We start from the raw sequence: 12,150 nt of genomic DNA, 5'->3' as shown, positions 1-12,150 counted from the left end.
TTTCTAGCTTAGCTCTTATTCCATTTCATTTTTGCCCCTTCCCTTGTTGCCTGTTGAGATGATTAGTCAGACTATCTGACATTTTTTTACTTAATATGTTTCAGTCTAACTGCTGCCGGCTAAATATACTTTGACCTCAGCTCTGGGCTGTGACTCTCTCCTCAGCCAGTGAGACGAAGGAAGCCTCGTGCCAAAACTTTCTGTCGCTTTCTTTTTGGACTGGGATAGTCCTCAGCCGATTGGAAAGCATCCATTCTGGCCTGGGGGTGCGTTTCAGTTCAGATGTGGGGTTTGGCCAGGGGGTGCCCAGGTGTATGAACACACCTGCCACGGAGCGTCTTACCTGATGCACGAAGCTGGCCTGCCACGGGGGTCCAAGTGTGTTCGGCCCTGGTGCCATCTTTCTTTATAAGTTCCAGGGGACAATTGACTTTGCTTTTGTGGGCCCAGGGAGACTTGGATAGGCTCCGAGCAGCCACAGACTCGGACAGCTTAGTATATTTTGGGTGAAGACGAAGGGGAAGGAAAGTGGATGCATTAGCAAGTCTCCGACAGAAGGAATTCTGGAGGCTGCTGAAGGAGTTCATAGATGGCGATACTCCCACTTCCAATTCCAGGCAAAAAGGGCCGTCTAGGATAAGCTCTCAGCCTCCAGGCCTGACCTAGGTGGGCCACGCTACTTCTCTCCCAGGGAGAGGGGAAGGGGGAGGGGGAAGGACACAGTGACCCCTTAGCAGAGGAGCTGAGGTGCTTACCCCAGCAATTATCCACAGGCACGTCTGAGTTTGAAATGGAGCTTCTAGAGACAGTGTGCATTCAGCAAGTTCATTCTTTAATCCACTCATGCTACACTTACTGGGGATCTATAATACGTACGGCGGACGGTGAGCCCAGCCCTGGGGATGTTGATGAGGATTGGGCCCATAGGAGCCTGGAGGGGAAGGCAGTGATGAGGGTCTCAGAGGGGATGTGTAGGGGCAGCGAGGACACTTAACGGGAGAGAGAGCCCCCCCCCCCCCCAGGCTAGGGTAGGGGGGCACGGAAGGCCTCTGATGCGGTGAATTTTACTCTGGCAGGTAAGGTATGAATTGAAATTAAGTCGAACACAGAGGTGAGAGAGGTGTGTGCCAGACAAGAGAGAGGCGGGGGTGACAAGGGGAAGTGAGGAAGGCTGGCTGGAGTTGGGGGGGAGCAGTGGGGAGCAGGAAAAGGCCGGGCCAGAGACCGGCGGGTGCCGGTGGCAAAGGCCCTGGAGGGGAGAGAAAACACTGGGGCTCTATGCTAAGGTCTCTGGGAAGCGGTCAAGTCATTTTAAGCAGGTGAGGGATATGAACGGGGTTGTGTTTTAAAAAGATGAGCCTGGGGGCACCGGGGTGGCTCAGTGGGTTAAGGCCTCTGCCTTCGGCTCCGGTCATGATCCCGAGGTCCTGGGATCGAGCCCCACGTCGGGCTGTCTGCTCAGCGGGGAGCCTGCTTCCTCCTCTCTCTCTCTGCCTGCCTCTCTGCCTACTTGTGATCTCTCTCTGTCAAATAAATAAATAAAATCTTAAAAAAAAAAAAAAAAAAAAAAGATGAGCCTGGCTGTTGTTGGAGGAAGGGTCCGAGGTGGACAGGCGTGTAAGCAGCAAGGCCACTTAGGCTGGTCGACAGTGGAGACAGAGGGACTGAGGTGATGGCTGTCCCTGAGAGGACGCGTGCACAGATCGGATCAGGGCACCGAGGAGAGGCATCTCTGAGCCGACCCCTGAGGAAAGGGAGGGAGGGAACCCTGTGGGTGTGGCATCCAGGCCAAGTATGTTCTGGCGCAGGGCGGGGTGCATGCGAACACAGATGTGTGAGCCCGGAGGCCAGTGTGGCCGACACCGAGTGGGGGGACACGGTGAGAGCAGAAGGGGAAAGGTGTGAGGTGGGGGGACAATCTTGTGGGTCTCTGGAAGGCATCAGAGAAAGCTGGGAAGGCTTTGGAGAGGTTTTCTTTTTCTTTTCTTTTTTTTTTTTTTTAATTAAAAATTTTTTTTTAACTTTCGTTCCAGTATAAGCTTTGCAGAGTTTTCAACAGGGGAATTACCTCTTCTGACTCATGTTTCATGTTTGTGAAAGATGCCCCCGGCTGCTGCGTGGAGAGAGATTTGGGGGTGAAGGCGGAAGCAGAGACACCAGTGATGGGTGTAGATGAGAGAAGATGGTGGCTTTGACCAGAGTAAGAGCGGTGGCTGGTGGGGCTGCTGGGCCCGGCGCTCCTGAACCAAACGGAGTGGGGTGTGAGGGAGAAGAGCCAAGAGCAGCATCCAGGTCTTTGGGCCTGAGAAGCTGGGAGACAGTTGTTTCCTTCTCTTAGGCTGGGGAGGCCTACCATGGGAGGAGTTGGTTTGGTGAGGAAAAAGTGAATGTGAACACATCGGCTTTGAGGTATTTGACATCCAAGTGGAAACATGGAGCGAGCCCTGGGGTCTGGAAGTGGAGAACAGTGGGAAGTCAGCAGCGCTCGGCGGGAAGGAAAAGCCATGCACGGAGGGGGCTCGCTCCCCTGGGCCTGAGGGTAGAGGCGCGGAATGTGTAAGGGCTGAGCACTGGGGCGCACACCATTTACTAGTGGGGAAAGAAAGAGACAAGAAATTAAAGAGACAAGAATTAAGTGCATAGAGCAGGGAGAGAGGGTGAGTGGTGTCCCAGAGGCAGCGTGAGGAAGGCATTTCAAGATGGAGGGAGGGTCATCTGTGTGGTGCGCTGCTGATGGCTCCAGTCCGATGACAGATCAAAACGCACTGCCTGTGAGGTGCTGGAGGTGTCGCTGGTCACCTTTTCCAGGGAGAGGAGGGATCGAGAGCCTGAAAAGAGGGGTTCAAAGAGAATGGGTTGTAGTAAGAGGCCAGTTAACCGCTAAGGGGACAGCATCCAGGATGAGGAACAGGGGCTGACAACCTGGGCAGGGTGTCTAGACCACGGCCACATGGTCTGGGGAGCAGGGCAAAGCTTCAGATCCCAACAGGAGGAGCTGAAGTGCAGGAAGAAAGGAAAAGTCCAGAACATGAACCTGGAGAACAGGGTGGGGAGGAAGGTTCTGGCTTGAGGGCTCTCTGGTGCCCGGCTCAGGGAAGTGAGACCCATTCCAGATGCTTCCATAGCTGGGGAGAAGACTGCCAGGTGATTATAATGTGCTGTCATCTTCAGTTGATTCCGGAGCTTAAGACGGAGCCAGCTTGGGAGGCACTTTGAGACCAAGAACGTTGTTGGGGGGTATTTAGCTTTGGCATGGACAGGGCAGTAATTGCTGGGATCTCTGAAGGAATTTGTTGACTTTCTTAGAATAGTGATTCTCATAACATTTACCAAAATGAAAATCCTGATGAATTCTGCAGGTTTATAGCTCCCCAGAGGCTGGAGAAAAACATAATTTGGCACTAGAAAGAAACTTTATTCTGGCCGCATGGATAATTTTGCAAACACTAGATACTACGCTGCACACATGTTCCTCGAATTCCAATTTATTACATCCACAGAATGCAAAGAAACACGGTCATGGCCCATGTCTCACACTGCCACCTGGACCCTGTGCCAGGGACCCCTTTTGCTCTAGATTTCCATGATGCTCTGGGTAGATGTGGTTTTGGTCAGTGCAGCAGTTCTTTCTTTGGGAAACTGCTTCTGTCTCCTGCTGTGCAGTTTGGATGAGCTGTCAGTGGTAACAGTCAACATGACTTCTGCCTGTAGGGATGTGCTCTGGGATCACACAGTTACAGTAGCACAAGCCCCGGAAACAGTGATTGACTCAAGAAGAAGGCATGGAAATAAGAAACAGCCAATTCGGATTATTTTCAAGGTTAATGTATAGATAATGGTGAGGTTCTTTCTTGGAGATGCAACTTTAGAAAACACTGAGTTTATCAGTCGCCACTGTCTTCACACTTTGTGGATACAGAAGCTTGTTTGTAGCATGAAGTCTAACAGAGAGGAGGTAGGAAGGAGAGGCAGTAGGGGGAGAAGGGGAGAGCGGGAGACGGGGTGGGGGTGTGGAGAACCAGAGAGGGCCAGAGCGTTCTACCAATAGGATGCCTGGTTCCAGGCCTCCAGGCTCTGGAACTTTTGGTCCTGTCAGGGGGACTCCCTGCATCCTTTTGGGGTTATACTCCTTTGAGTTGGGTTTCTGTCTCTTACAACAGAAAGCATCTTGACTAAGACCCACAGTTACTTGCCAACTTCACGGGAAGGTGGGGGTGTGGGGTATGCACTGGAGAGTGAGGCAGGCGTGGTCAAAGAGTTTGTGAGGAAGCTGTCCCTGGGACGTCCAGGTGTCTGTCTCAGGGTCGTAGCAGTCAAAGGAGGCCAAGTCCTCGATGCTGCAGTCTGTGGTCAGCCGCCGCCCGCCCGTCACGTAGAGCTTGTTCCCCATCACCGTGGCCCCGTGGTGCATCCTCCGGTCTTTCATGTCCGCACACTTGACAAATTTGTTGGATTGAGGGTCATAAGCAAGAATCCTCCTTGTGTAACCTGAAAACCAATGGCATGTTGGCAAGCTCAACATTGTTCATTTGGGACAGGAAGTCTGCAGTCTGGAAACATATCTGTACTTTGCCATTGCCTAGTACCAAGGCTGGCATCTGAACTAAGGTATAGAATATTTTGACAAGCTGCCCAAGGTCCAGTGTGTGGCAGACCTGGGGTTTAGACTAAGATCTGTCTGATTCTGGCCCCTGTATCCTTAACCTCATGTTAAGGCAGCATTAGATTGGGAGCAGCTTCCTGATTCCAGACCTTTTTCTATCTTTTTTTTTTTTTTTTTTAAAGATTTTTTATTTATTAATTTGACAGACAGAGATCACAAGTAGGCAGAGAGGCAGGCAGAGAGAAAGGGGGAAGCAGGCTTCCTGCTGAGCAGAGAACCCGATGTGGGGTCTGATCCCAGGACCCTGGGACCACGACCTGAGCCGAAGGCAGGCTTTAACCCACTGAGCCACCCAGGTGCCCCGAGCTTTCTCTATATTATTGGCTTTTTCATCTCTCTCACATGTTCCCTTCCCCCCAAGAACCTTAATAATCCAGAGAAGGAGCCTTGGGAATTCAGGAACAGTTCTCACCACAGACCTATCTGGTCCCCACCACTCCCTACTTTTAGGATCCCCATTTTACAGATGTGCAAACAGAGGCACAGAAAAAGATTAACGACGTGCCAAAGAGTATACAGCCAGTGACAGAGTCAGGATTTGAACCCAGGTCTGACCCTAGAACTATTCCTCTTAACCAAGACACTCTACTGTAGTTGCAGAGAAATGATCCATTAGTGGCTAATTTTATTAACAGTAGCAAACATTTTTTGAGTATTTGCCATGTATCTGGGATAGTGCTAAGTGCTTTAGATATGCGAGCACATTTTATTGTCACAACAATTCCGTGAAGTGGGTATTATTTCATTCCTTGTTTATAGATGAAGACAGGGAGAAACTTCTGGATGAGAAAAGAACTTTGTCAAGTCATGCACACTCCCCTAGTTGGATGGATGTGCTTTTAAAAACACTGTTTTGTAGAACAACATCTGTCTATTTAGTGACCCTTTTTCCATGGGAGATGCCAAGTTTGTGTCCAGCCTAACTATCCTCTGTTCCAACTCACCTCCTACGATAACAATCTTCTCCCGAAGCACCACGGCAGGGGCACACACATTCTTGATCATCCTTGTCTCCATTTTGAACCATGTGTTTCTGGAAATGTGATAAACCTGAGGGAGAAATAGAATCACGGTGCTGCACTGTAAAGTGATATATATTTTCTAAAAGATAGAAGTAGTATTTAAGAGAGTGAAATAAGATTGTTTTTCTTTTCACTTTTTAAAATGTAGGTAGGTGTATTATTATCAACAAAATGTAATTAAATAAGAGAAAGTATATATTACTAGAAATTGGTCTTTATGTGAGACCATGAGATCCTTGGCTATGTCTCCATAGAATGGACGGAGAGTTACGCATTGTGGTATGTGTTTGCTTACCTTACTTGGAACATTTTTTTCTTTTTAATGGGAAATGGAGCAACTTGGGTATTCATAAAACCAGTGATTTTTCAATCATTTCTATTTCCGGCTCATGTTTAAATTTCTAAATGTTCCCGTGTATCAGAGAGGGCCTGAGAGCCAAGAATGCATGTGGGGCTAAGTGAGGAAGGCTTTTGAACAGTTCATGCCTGAAAGTCATTAGAATGGTAGAGGAAGCATGAGAAAAAAGTAAAAGAGCAAGAAGGTGGGGCAGGGCTCCTTGGCCACGGTCTGAAATAGCATCACAAAGCATTATTCCCAGAACATGTCCCCTTCAGTTTAAATAAAGTTCAAATATCAAATATAAAGTAGTTCACGACTAGCAAAATTGAGCACAAAAGACTTAGGATGGATTTCATATAAGAAAAGAAGAGGCAAAACATTTATTTGCCAAAGAAAATGGCATTTTTTTCTATATAAAATTTAATTGCTACCATACGAAAGACTCTATTTTTTAGTATATTACCAAATTTGATCTTCACAACTATCCTATGAATTAGGTACCATTACTTGCCCCCATTTTTCACATTAGGTCATTGAGGCTCAGAGAGGCTAAGTGACATGCTGGAAGTCACATGGCTAAGGAATGGAAGAGCTGGTCCGGTTGAGCCCAGCGTCCAAATTCTTCTTCTTCTTCTTCTTTTTTTTTTTTTTAGGTTTTTATTTATTTATTTATTTGACAGACAGAGACCACAAGTAGGCAGAGAAGCAGGCAGAGAGAGAGGAGGAAGCAGGCTCCCTGCTGAGTAGAGAGTCCAACGTGGGGCTCCATCCCAGGGCCCTGAGATCATGACCTGAGCTGAAGGCAGAGGCTTTAACCCACTGAGCCACCCAGGCGCCCCCAGAGTCCAACTTCTTAACCACCACAGTCACGACTGGGCTTGGGGCCATATAGGTGTCGCCTTTCTTGATGGCACATTTTGAGACTGAAGACCTCTCGAGGTCTTCCCATTCTTGAAGCTGATGAAGCCTAGATGAGGCCATGTGCTAGAGACAGCCTGTTAAGCCTCATGGTTTCATCTGAAAATACATAGATGACACTGGAAAGTGGGATCCTTGGAGTTAAAGTAAACACTGAGTGAGTAATTGCCTCCTGGCTCTCTGTTCTTTGTCAGCAAGTTTGGGGTATGGTTTCAAAGATAGATTAAACATCTGCTCACAATCCTCATCATACCCCCAGAGAGCTGGGAGCAAGGATAACAAAGTGTCAAACTGGTGTTTGACCAGTGGAGGAAGTGATATTTTGTTATAGTGAAGGATTTGCTCAGTGCCCTCCAGAAACAGAGGGAGAAAGGTGGCCAGGGAGAAAGGTATACATACGCACACAAATTACACAGTGATACCACTGTTCAATAGTTCCTAAAAGAATGCTTGTGTGCAGAAGAACCATCCTGTAAAGAAAACCGAATCTGTGCCAGAAAATCCAACCTACTTTATCAAGCAACCCCACTGATCTCATGCTATAGTTGAATGAGTAAAATTACCATTTCAAAGCTAAGGCTAAGTAGATGAGAAAAGCTGCCATGAATGCTTTTCCCCTTTCCCCCTTCTCATCCCTGGCCATGTAAAAGGATTACTCACACGGTAGTGGGTTTTTTTCCCACCGGCCTTTGCAAGTGTCTTGTTCGATGGTACCATTCATTTTTTGATACGCCAGCTTGAAAGCTTTTCTGAGATTTGTATGTATTCTTAGGAAATCAGTAACAACTTTGCAATGTGACGTCATTAGCATTATTTGTTCACTTCATTTTGAAAAGCACTTTTGTAAAAGAGGGAGGGGTTCTACCTTTACCTAGAAGCCCTCTGTTCCGTCCACACTGTGTGGCCAGAGCTTGGTGGGGAGCGGACCATGTCTCTCTTGGCTCAAATATATGAGTGGGATTTGAACAGGCTCAACATCTGTCGAGGTGGTCAGAGAAGAACTGAAAATATGGGCTGGGAAAATGAAGCCAAGACAAAACAGGGATTAAATTGAAGCTTGATACTTTTCTCCATCTCCGCTGGCACCAGCTTAGCCCAAGCCACTGTCATCCTGGCTGGATCTCTAGAACAGTCCCCCGCTCTCCTCCCTTTGTCCACGCAGGACCCTCGAATCCCTTTGGCACAGGGCATCCAGAGGGAGCTTCTAAAAATGCAAATTTGATGACTTCAGCCACCCTGTTAGTCTTCGGCTACAACCCCAATTCCTTGACAAGGCCTAGAAAGCCTACTGGGTTAGCCTAATGTCCACAAACACCTCTCCCTTGGGAATGTTCCAGAATTTCTATAGTAGGGGCTCAGGGGCAGCAGTCTGGGTGAAGGGGGTGGCCCTCAGGGCAGCTTGGGAAGGGGGCTGATGGAGAACATGTGAGAACTAATTCCTTCCCTCCCCACCCCAAGCTCCACTTAGATAGACCGCCTTTTTGCCTCCCGCTGTGTCCCAGCTACATGGTCAGTCTGTCAGTCCCTCCAGGTGTTGGGCTGTGCCCTTCTCTGCTCCAGAGCCTTTGGTCCTGCTGTTTCCTTACCTGGAAGTACCCCTCTCTCAACAGAGGACTCTGCCTCTGCTCAGAGAAGCTTCCTGCCCGAGTCTCCATCCCAGTCAGGTCCTTCTATCTTCCTGGTGATTCTCCCTCTTCATTTACTCGCCTTCCATCTTCTCTTGCCTCCCTGTTCACATCAGCTCAAACCAACCTTGAAAGTTCACACCATCCCCAATTCCCTCTAGACTGGCTCAGGGCACGTCTCATGCTCTTATAGCACCCCTCCAGTAGCACGTGAATTGTAATTTTCCTGAAGCTCCTGGAGGGTTAAGTGCATGTTCCTGCTTATGCCCTTGTCCCCAGGGCTCTTACAGGGGGCTTGGGCTCGAGATAGCTCTCATCGGGCAACATAGCAACTACCAGGGAGCTCCTTGATCATTGTTAAAGACAGGCTCATTATTCATTTTTTCATATCACGATGTGAACTGCAGAGATTAGAACTTGCATAAAAGACTTCATATTCTGAAATTTTGCTTTCTGTTGGTAACACTTCTCAGAGAGCTTGCTAGTGATGTTAGTTAGTGTCTGTCTGTCATTTAAGGCCAGGGTTCTCCAAACTGGCTGCTCCTTAGGACCTCCTGGAGATGTCTGTAACAGGTATATGTCAGGACCCCCATAATGAGAGTTTGATTCAGCCTATCTGTGGTTGGGTTCCCAGGATTTGGTCACAGACTGTAGACCAATGCTTGGGACTCTTCTTCTAAGGCCTTGTTGATTTGGGTGAGAGGATCTGCAGATTTCCTACAGAACTTCACTTTCTGATATTCCATGTGTTCTAGCTTGAACTTTTTTCATTGTTTTTTGAACTTTTAGAGATACTAATTTTATCTCTAATAAAATTAGAGATAAACTCTTCATGGACAGGGATTGTATCTAACATTCCTTTGTGTGTATTCATCTTACACAACCAGAATTCATAAATGGATAAAGTCTTACGGAATTTAAACTTCCTTCTTTCCTCCCTCCCTTCCAACTTCCCTTTCCTCCCTCCTCTATGTTTTCTCTGCAAAGGATAGTGAGTATGTGGACTACAGGTATATGTGTATGCACTCATGCAAGCAGGTATCCATGAATGTGTATGTGCATGTATGCACGTGTGTTTGTATGTGTACACATACATATGGGTATGTGTGCATGGTGTGCACTCATGCACTCCCATGATGGGAAGGACCAGCCATTTACCTGGATAAGGCGTACAGGATTCTGCATGATGTCCTCTCCCCCAAAAAGGTAGAGTCTTTGGTCTTTCACAGCAACCGCAGGGTGGAGAACCCCCACAGGCATGCTGGCCATACTCTCCCAGATGTTGAAGATGCTGTTGTATCTCTCCATGGAGCCCATGACCTCCTGCCCTTCTCCGATGCCCCCAATGGAGAAGATGAAGTTCTTATGGGCAGTGCTTCTATGGGAGTAGCGGGCCACCAGCATGGGCTGCCCCAGCCTCCATTGGTTGAGCTTCAGGGAGTAGATGTAGACGTTGTGGCTGGGCACGTTCTTCCCTGAGCCAACAGCCATGCCTCCTAGCACGTAGATGCTGCGGTGCAAGGTGACGGCTGAGGCCTTATATAGGCGGGTTGGGAGTTTAGCCAGATTCTGCCACTGGTTGGTCTGTCTGTTGTACAGTAGAACATCCCTGGTGGTCTGCTGGTTGTCCTTCCTCCCACCCAAGACGATGAGAAAATCCTGGTAAGAGGTTCTTGGGGGGACGTGCCATGTAGGCTGGAGGTCTGGGGCACTGGTGGTGCTGTACGTGGCAAACATCTGCTTCTTGGCCACCTCCAGGATGGTCTGGCACGAGGGCGAGGACTGCAGGAGGGCATCGTTGGCGATGAAGTGGTGGAAGAAGGCCGGGTGGATATACTGAAGCCTGACCTGCTTGAATAGCTCCTGCACGTGTCGTTTCCGGGCCTGGAGGTCATGCTTGATCCAAACCATGAGGGCCTCGAACACCTTTTCCTCCTCTCCACAAAGCCCGTCGTCCCCCAGGTAGTCTCTCAATTCCAAAGCACAGAGCTCCTTCAGGTCGGCCGAGGCAGCCACCTCAGGGAAACATGTCAGGGCCACCTCCCTGGCTTTCTTCTTGAGGGTCTCACAACTCAAGATTTCAGAGAGTCGGATCATGCCCAGGCAGTTGCTGGGGGTCAGCTGGCTCTGGAGGTAGGAGGAGCAGGCCTCCAGTAGCTTGGGGTATTGCAGCATGGAGGCTGCCTCCATCAAAGGCAGGACGTTCTCAGCCGTGATGGGCACCTCCCCTGTGTACACATATGAGATGATCTGGTCCAGAGTCGTGGGGTCAATGCCTTTCAGCTGGACTTTGGCCTCGCTTCTCTCCCGAAAGTTGCTGCAGAACATGGCCCGGAAGTAGGGGCTGCTGGAGGCCAGCACACTTCGATGGCAGGGGACCTCCCAGGTCCCTGCACAGATGCTCACATCAGTCAGCAGCCTGTTTTGCCTCAAGCCATTGAGCTGCCTTAATAAGTCAGAGGAGAAGTCGTGGTCTTTGAAGAGCAGTCCATCTGGCGACTCCTCATCCATCCTAGAAGGAGGGGGAGAGGTCCCAAGGGGAGGTGTGTGCTGAAGGGTTTAGCTGTGTTGACTCCAAGACTTGGAGACTCCAAGACTCAGTGTCCATTCACTAAGGTGCTGTGGATATTGCCAAGAAGGTTGCTTAGTGAAGATTGGAAAGAGAGGCCACCTACACCCCACACCTCACAGCCAACACTCTCTTTTTGGTTATGGTTACTCCCAAAGGTGATAGGCAAAGAGCATCTTCAGATAATCTTAGGGAAAAAAAAACCCCAAAACCAAAAAACAACTACTGACATGGTTGGAAGTTACCTGATGGTCAGGGGCTGAAGCAAGGTGACAGTCCCTGCATTTGACCAGCCCAAACCTGTGAGCCCTGCTCTAGCTTCTCAGCATATCTGTTACTCAGTAAACTCATGTAAGCATCTTTCTGGGTGTTAGTCATTCCCCGAGGAGTCAATCTGGCGGCGTGGCTCTCTGGCATCGAGAGAGCACTGAAGGATGAAAATGGGCCTTTGTGATTTATTTTTTAAAAACATGACTTCACAGAGTCTTTGGGGGTTTTGTTTTAGAATGTGATAAAGAGAAAGCAGAGACCAAACAACACTCTGGGCAGGGTTTCCGGGATGACACCTGGCAGTCTACCTGTGGAAGAATTAGGCATTAGAGATCTTTACCTTGGTTTGCAGCGGTGACGTCCCCCAGTGCCCAGTCCGCCTGGTCCCTCCGGAGACCTTCCACCTCTGGCTCCAAGTGAAACCATAAACCCAGGCCTTCCTTCAGTTGGCAAATGATTTGTCCTGGGAGAGTTCTGGATTTGTTTATGCAAACGGTGCTTTCGCAGTTTTCTAGAACTTCGGGAAAGAAGCACCGGGCAGGGAGACAGTGTATACATTCCAGGGCTAAGAATAGTTGCATATGTACTTTCCACTGTTATGACATGTGACTCTCCAGTTGCCTTTTGCAGCAACCCGAGGGCCTGCCGGGCCAGCGCATGCCCACATGCCTTGTTTCCTTGGCAAGTGTTTACATTGGCATAAATAGATCTGGAGGAACAGCTTCTCTTAGAGAAGACTTTGC

General features: G+C 48.9%; 1 protein-coding gene and 1 long non-coding RNA gene across 3 annotated transcripts in view; one reads left to right on the top strand and one right to left on the bottom strand.

The window, feature by feature from the left end:
* Positions 1 to 12,150, top strand: part of LOC131826434 (uncharacterized) — a 78,464-nt gene that overhangs the window by 22,802 nt on the left and 43,512 nt on the right. The window contains exon 2 of the long non-coding RNA XR_009351596.1: positions 2,034 to 2,200. This is a non-coding gene — a long non-coding RNA (uncharacterized LOC131826434). The remainder of the gene's footprint in view (positions 1 to 2,033; positions 2,201 to 12,150) is intronic.
* On the bottom strand, positions 2,193 to 11,996 carry KLHL38 (kelch like family member 38). 2 transcript variants are annotated; one of them, XM_059165681.1, is made up of 4 exons: positions 11,748 to 11,970; positions 9,727 to 11,187; positions 5,608 to 5,713; positions 2,193 to 2,828 (listed from the first exon to the last, which is right to left on the bottom strand). In XM_059165681.1, the coding sequence occupies exons 2-4, from the start codon at positions 11,077 to 11,079 to the stop codon at positions 2,695 to 2,697; spliced, it is 1,593 nt and encodes a 530-aa protein (XP_059021664.1). In that variant the 5' UTR covers positions 11,080 to 11,187; positions 11,748 to 11,970; the 3' UTR covers positions 2,193 to 2,694. The 2 variants fall into 2 exon arrangements, with proteins under 2 accessions (XP_059021664.1, XP_059021663.1); XM_059165680.1 differs by lacking the exon at positions 2,193 to 2,828 and adding an exon at positions 2,835 to 4,488 and having other exon boundaries at positions 11,748 to 11,996.

Source organism: Mustela lutreola, chromosome 3 (assembly GCF_030435805.1).
Source record: "Mustela lutreola isolate mMusLut2 chromosome 3, mMusLut2.pri, whole genome shotgun sequence".
Classification (NCBI taxonomy): domain Eukaryota; kingdom Metazoa; phylum Chordata; class Mammalia; order Carnivora; family Mustelidae; genus Mustela; species Mustela lutreola.
This window is presented reverse-complemented; position numbering and strand designations above follow the sequence as displayed.

Bases quoted from the DNA above. Each gene is read 5' to 3' on its own strand.
- KLHL38 (XM_059165680.1), bottom strand. From the start codon at position 11,079: ATGGATGAGGAGTCGCCAGATGGACTGCTCTTCAAAGACCACGACTTC. The intron at 5,714-9,726 runs GTAAATGGCTGG...TTTCTCCCTCAG, and splicing joins ATCCTGTACGCCTTATCCAG to GTTTATCACATTTCCAGAAA. The intron at 4,489-5,607 runs GTGAGTTGGAAC...ATTGGTTTTCAG, and splicing joins GAAGATTGTTATCGTAGGAG to GTTACACAAGGAGGATTCTT.